At 38.6% G+C, this 5,657-nt stretch overlaps 1 protein-coding gene across 1 annotated transcript; it reads right to left on the minus strand.

The window, feature by feature from the left end:
• Positions 1-824: 824 nt before the first annotated feature.
• Positions 825-1,298, minus strand: GAPT (GRB2-binding adaptor protein, transmembrane). Its single transcript, XM_006891540.1, has one exon. The coding sequence runs from the start codon at positions 1,296-1,298 to the stop codon at positions 825-827; it is 474 nt and encodes a 157-aa protein (XP_006891602.1).
• Between the last annotated feature and the right edge of the window lie 4,359 nt (positions 1,299-5,657).

Here is a 5,657-nt window from a genome sequence, read left to right on the forward strand (position 1 = left end):
CTAGATGCTGGGGATAAAACGTGAATGTGATGCAGGTCCTTATCATTTAGCTGGGATTTAGGAGGCATTTTCACAGGACATTTAATAATAAAACATCATAGTAAACACTGATACCCTTAAAAGTTTCAAAATGTGAGCAGACAAAACAACTAGAGGAAGCTTTAAGAGGGGAAAAAATGTTCCTATGAAAGGATACTGATGACATGAAGTTTCAATTTGAGGCAGGCTTGAGAGAAGGGCTTAAAAGCACCAAGTATGCAGTTGTGCTGAATATGGCTGGACTTTAGAGGATTCTGACTTGAAGGCGTACAAGTGAGAAACTGCTAAGAAAAGGCAACTGGAAAAAGAAATTGGTCCCACTTGTGGAAAATGATAAATTTTTGAGTTAGGACTAAAGGTTTGATGTTTTTTGCAAAGATGAAGCATTCAAAGTTAAAGAAAGGTGTAACACAGTCATTGAGGATACTTTCTGAAGATTAAAATTTGGCAGCATCATGAAAATTCTACTGAGGTAGAAGCCAAAGTCAGAAAAAGACAGGGAAGAGCTTGTGAAAATTAGCAAAGTCAAAAAAAGATGGTGAGGTAGGAATAGAAAAAGAGAGATATGGAGGCAGGATAAATACAGATTTTATCCAGATGCAACAGGAGTGGAGAGGACACATCAAGAATTAATCTATATGAAACACAGAGAAAAGATCCGAAGGGGTAGAGATAGAGGAAAGATCACGGGATTTAATTTGAGTTTGATTAGTAATCATATTATTAGTACAATAAAAGCCACAGTCAATAGTTATTTCCCACCAAAAGCCCACCCTTTGAAGCCATCACAAATCTGGGAGAATATATATATCTTCATCCTGTGGGGTTTCCGAAGTTCTAGGCTTCTGGAAGTTGCAGTAGTCCGATGATGGCTCGTTTCCGTAGATATGGTCCTCAAAATTTGACTGCCTCGTGTTTTCGTATATGTCTTTTTCACTTTCTTCTTTAGCTTTGTGGGGACCGGTTTTCACATTTTCGTAGTTGTCACGTACGTGCGTTGCCCCGAGAGCAGGTCTGTGTGTCTGTGATTGAGCTGAGATTTTATACTTTGGGACGATAATCTGAGGACTCGAGGATGGTGTCTTAGCATAGTCTTTCTTCTTGCTTCTTCTCTTTTGCAAAAATTTTGGTAAGGCAAATCGGACTGTGTTAGGGTGTTTCCACTGCCAAATACACCCAATTCCACAGAACACCAAAAATAAGAAGAAGAAAATTCCTACAGAAAAGGCCACTGAAGAATCCTTACAGATTGCCAACATTTCTTCACAGAGAGTATTGTTTAGTGGCTTGTTGATGCCCTTTACGAATGCACAGGTACAATCCAATGTAATTCTCTGTAGCCTCGTACCACTCAAAAGCAATCCCGGAAACTCTTTCAGGCACTTCTTTTTCAGACCTGAAAAACTATTAGCTGATAAAGTCCCGATGCAATTTGAGGATATATTAAGTAGATGTAGTTTTGGAGAAGGATTTTCTTTGCATTGAATGCTTCTTACATGACAGTCATTACTGTATAATTGCACAGTATCACAGGGAATTTTATTCCATTCTATGTCCTTTTCTATCTGTGTATTACAAAATGATGCAAAAACAAATGGAAGATAATGGAAAAGCACAACATTCAAGAAAAGGAGGGTTGAGTAATCTTCCATCCAGACACCTGTTAGGAGTTTAAATAGGTATTAGTTACATCTCTGTTACACGGTATGATTTTAAAATTCAATTTCTATGGATATATTAAGCCCCAGAATTTATTGAGATTCTGCTTCAAAATAGACTACAATACTCAGAAGGCCTTAGAATGAGAAACCTCTGAGTGGCTGCATTATTTAGATGTCAAAGTTTTCTGGCATCAAGGCTAACAATTTTCAAATGAAAGGCAAGGCTTTGAATTGAATAGGAAAGAGAAAGAAGCTCTCAAACTGCAATTTCCATTATCAATTGCTTCCTCTTGGGTACTTTGCCCACCCCTTTTTAGAGTGGGTCAGGATCACATCTTTTCCTTCACTACTTCTCACCACTGGGCCAATTGGAAGCATCATGATAGATGATGAAGAGATTGAGATTGTTGACAGCTTCAGTTTGCTTGGCTTTACAATCAACACTCTTGGCTCTAGCAGCCAGGAAATTAAAAGACGAATTGCATTGGGAAAGCCTGCTGTCAGAGACCTCTCCAAAGTCCTGAAGAGGAATGATGTCAATCTGGAAACTAAGGTGCACCCGATGCAGGCCATGGTCTTTGCAATTATTTGCTATGCATCAGAGAGATGGACAATGACTAGGGATGATAGGAGAGTTGATGCCTTTGCACTGTGGTGCTTGAGAAGAGTATTGAATATACCATGGACTGCTAGGAGAACTAATAAGTTCATCCTGGAGAGGGTGAAACTAGGCTGCTCCTCAGAGGCAAGGATTCTGAGGCTTCGTCTGACATCCTTTGGGCATGCTGCAAAAAGGGTCCGATCTTGGAGAGGGATGTTATGCTTGGGAGGGTGGAGGGACAGCACAGGAGAGGAAGACACTCAAAGATATGGACTGATTCAGTCACTGGGGTATTGGGGGTAGGTGTGTTGGAGACAACAAGATTGGAATAGGATAGAGCAGGGTTTAGGGCTGTTATACATAGGGTCGCTCCTTCTCTATTCTTCTAATGAGCCTGTTCTCTGTTACAGAAAAATTATCTCATGCTACAGGGAATTGGATGTTTTCCTATGTGATCAGATGATGTAAAGAGACCAATTCTTTTTCATCTTTATTTTTCCAGCAAGTGCTTAACGCCTAACAAGGAAAATGCAGTCAACCAATACTTGTTGGATGAGTGGACTCTGGTGGTCTAGTGGTAAAAATCTATGCTGCAATCCCAAAGGCATGCGGTTCCAGTCTGCCTCGTGCTCTGCAGAAGGATAGGCAATCTTTCCTGTGTAATAAACTGCTTCTGAAAACACACTGGAGGGTCAGCTGTGGTTCGGTTCTGACTCGATGGTACTCAACAACAACAACAGCCAAAGATATTAGACAAACAAGTGACTTCAGTTGTATTGCAATCCCAAAGGTATGTGGTTCTAATCTGCCCACAGAAGGACGAGTGATTTCCTCCTATGCAATATACTGCATTTGAAAACCTCCTGGAAGATCAGCTCTGAGTTGGTTCTGACTCCATGGTACACAACAACAAAAACAACTGCTTAAGTTTAAGAGTCTAGGTGGTACAGTGGATTAAGTGTTGAGCAGCTCACTGAAAGATGGGTAGTTCAAACCCACCAACTAATCCATAAAAGATGAGGCAATCGGCTTCCATGTAGACTTCTAGCCTCGGAAACGCCAGGACTCTTCTACTCTGTCCAATAGGATGGTTAAACTTAAGAGCTGAACTCCACGGCGGTGATGGTGTTATGTGACCTCAAGTCTGAGCTGACTTATGGCTGACCCTCCAGCACACTTTCAGAGGTTGTAAATCACACAGGAAGAGACTGTCCACCTTCCAGGTATGTCTTCTAAAGCATCTAGCTTAAATTTAAAAGATGAGAAAAGCTCTTTGAAGTAAAATATCTTTGAAAGCCTTCCTGTCATCATTCTCATATCTTCCAGAAATTCTTTCATTCAGTTAAGAATGTAGTGTATTTTACTCAGTGGCTTAAAATGTCAAGGAGGAGAGAGATGGAAATTAATCACCTAGGCTGAATGTCCTGTTAGGGCCTTATCAACAGAACATTATTACTGTGTGTTTTCCAACCAGACACAGAAATTGTTACATTGAATATTGTAACGCTAATAATAATAAACCCACTCCCATTGAGTCCATTGTAACTCACAACAACCTTATTGGAGAGAGGAAAAGGATTTCATTGAGATTCAAAGCTTAAATGTTTAAGGCAGCAGAACAGTATATCTTTTTCTCCTGTGGAAAGGCTGGAGGGTTTGAACCATACCTTTTTGGTTCCAGGCATTTTAAACACTGTGCCACAAGTACTGCTGGCGCTTGTGGAAATGCACTAGAGATGCTTTAAGAAGCTTTCCTAACATATAATATGTGGTTCCGAAACAGGACTCAGGTAATATGTTCCTCAAAATGTTATTCCTGCCCAAATAGCTGTAAATGGCTATCAAGTACTCTCGTCAGTAAATTGTTACTGCTTGGCTATCTCTGAGGCTTCTGAGAGAGGAAAAACATGTATTACTTAGCTTTGTATCCCCAATGCCAATGTTAGGCACCAATTAGATTATTATTAAGGATCTGTTGAGTGGCTGAAACAATCTGCTTACAAGATAACAATAGTCAAGATAGAGAGGAAGAAAAAGACCCATCAAGTTATGTCCTTCCCTCACTGGGCACTCAGGAATGAGAATGAGCTTCTCTAAATGCGCTCAACATCACACTACAGCTGTGACACATTTTCCATTTGGTGCTTTATATGAGACATCAAATTGAATACTAGAAGTAGTTAGTGGTTAAGTATCTATTTGATGAAAAGATGGTTGACGGATCTAGACCCTTTTTAATCGGTAGGCACTGCTGGGGTTGAGAACAGCACTGTGTGGAGAACCGTATAGTTCATCACATGAGACACACTGTCTGCAGAGTTCCTGCTTTAAACTTCCAGAAACAATTCTTGGTTAACTCTTAGCAAATGACTGAATCATTAGAACCACATTTTCTTTCCTGAAACAAATGAGGCTACATCCTATGTAAGTTAGGTTATGGTAAATAGATATGCTGTAAGTAAATGTTTACTTACTTTGTTAACATTTGTCAGCATACCTGAAAGAAAGGTCAAATATTAATTGAGTATATTGAATTCAATCATTAGCTTAATAAGTTCAGGGCCTTCAACATAAGTAAATTATAGAGAAGGTAAGTGAGGTTCCCTCTACAACTGTGAAAATGCTGACTTCTACGAGAATGTATTTTTACACTCAATGGTGTTTTATGTAGCATAGACATTGCACTGCATTCCAAAACCAAAAAGTTTTTCAAAGAGGCTTTTGTGATGGGCTTTTTTTTTTAAGGAAAATAAAGTCAACCTTTTATTCTTTTTTCCAGATAATCTTATGTGAAAACCAAAGCTTGACTACTAAAATACTTCCATGCTTTAAACAGGGATACTTTGAGTATAGCTTAATTTGTAAAGAAATATTCCTAGTTTTGAAGAATACCCTGTTTTTATTTTAGAAAGCAATTTTTATAGACTATCTAATAATTTTCCTTTGTCTTCAAAGCACAAATTATTAATAACCTTCTGGAATTTTCCAGATTGAATAATGCTCTTCTGCTTGGAAATAAAGTGGCAGAGAAGTCTAATCTTGTACTTCTGACCAGGAGATTTATAACAAAACATTCACTACTTTCAATTAATAAACTATTTATTTTTTTTCTCATGGCTACTTAAAAAAATTTTTCCCCTAAGAAGTGATTTAATAAGACACATAGGCCTTAATTAAAAATAAACTTATTCCTTAACAGCTTTTCATTAATGAGATCCTTCCTTACCTTAAGGTTGGTGTGGCATGTCTCTCCTTTGTGCTTTGACAACATATCAAGTCCGCTTTGTTTAACACTTGTTCCTCTTTTTCACTTTGGTCATTTACTTCCTTCTGTGCCTCCTCCTTTCAGATGATTT

Source organism: Elephantulus edwardii, unplaced genomic scaffold, assembly GCF_000299155.1.
Source record: "Elephantulus edwardii isolate Elephantulus edwardi_28Jun2011 unplaced genomic scaffold, EleEdw1.0 scaffold00099, whole genome shotgun sequence".
In the NCBI taxonomy this organism is placed as follows: domain Eukaryota; kingdom Metazoa; phylum Chordata; class Mammalia; order Macroscelidea; family Macroscelididae; genus Elephantulus; species Elephantulus edwardii.

What these genes read in the sequence shown, in the direction of transcription:
- GAPT (XM_006891540.1), bottom strand. Translation starts at nt 1,298, where the DNA reads ATGTTGGCAATCTGTAAGGATTCTTCAGTGGCCTTTTCTGTAGGAATT.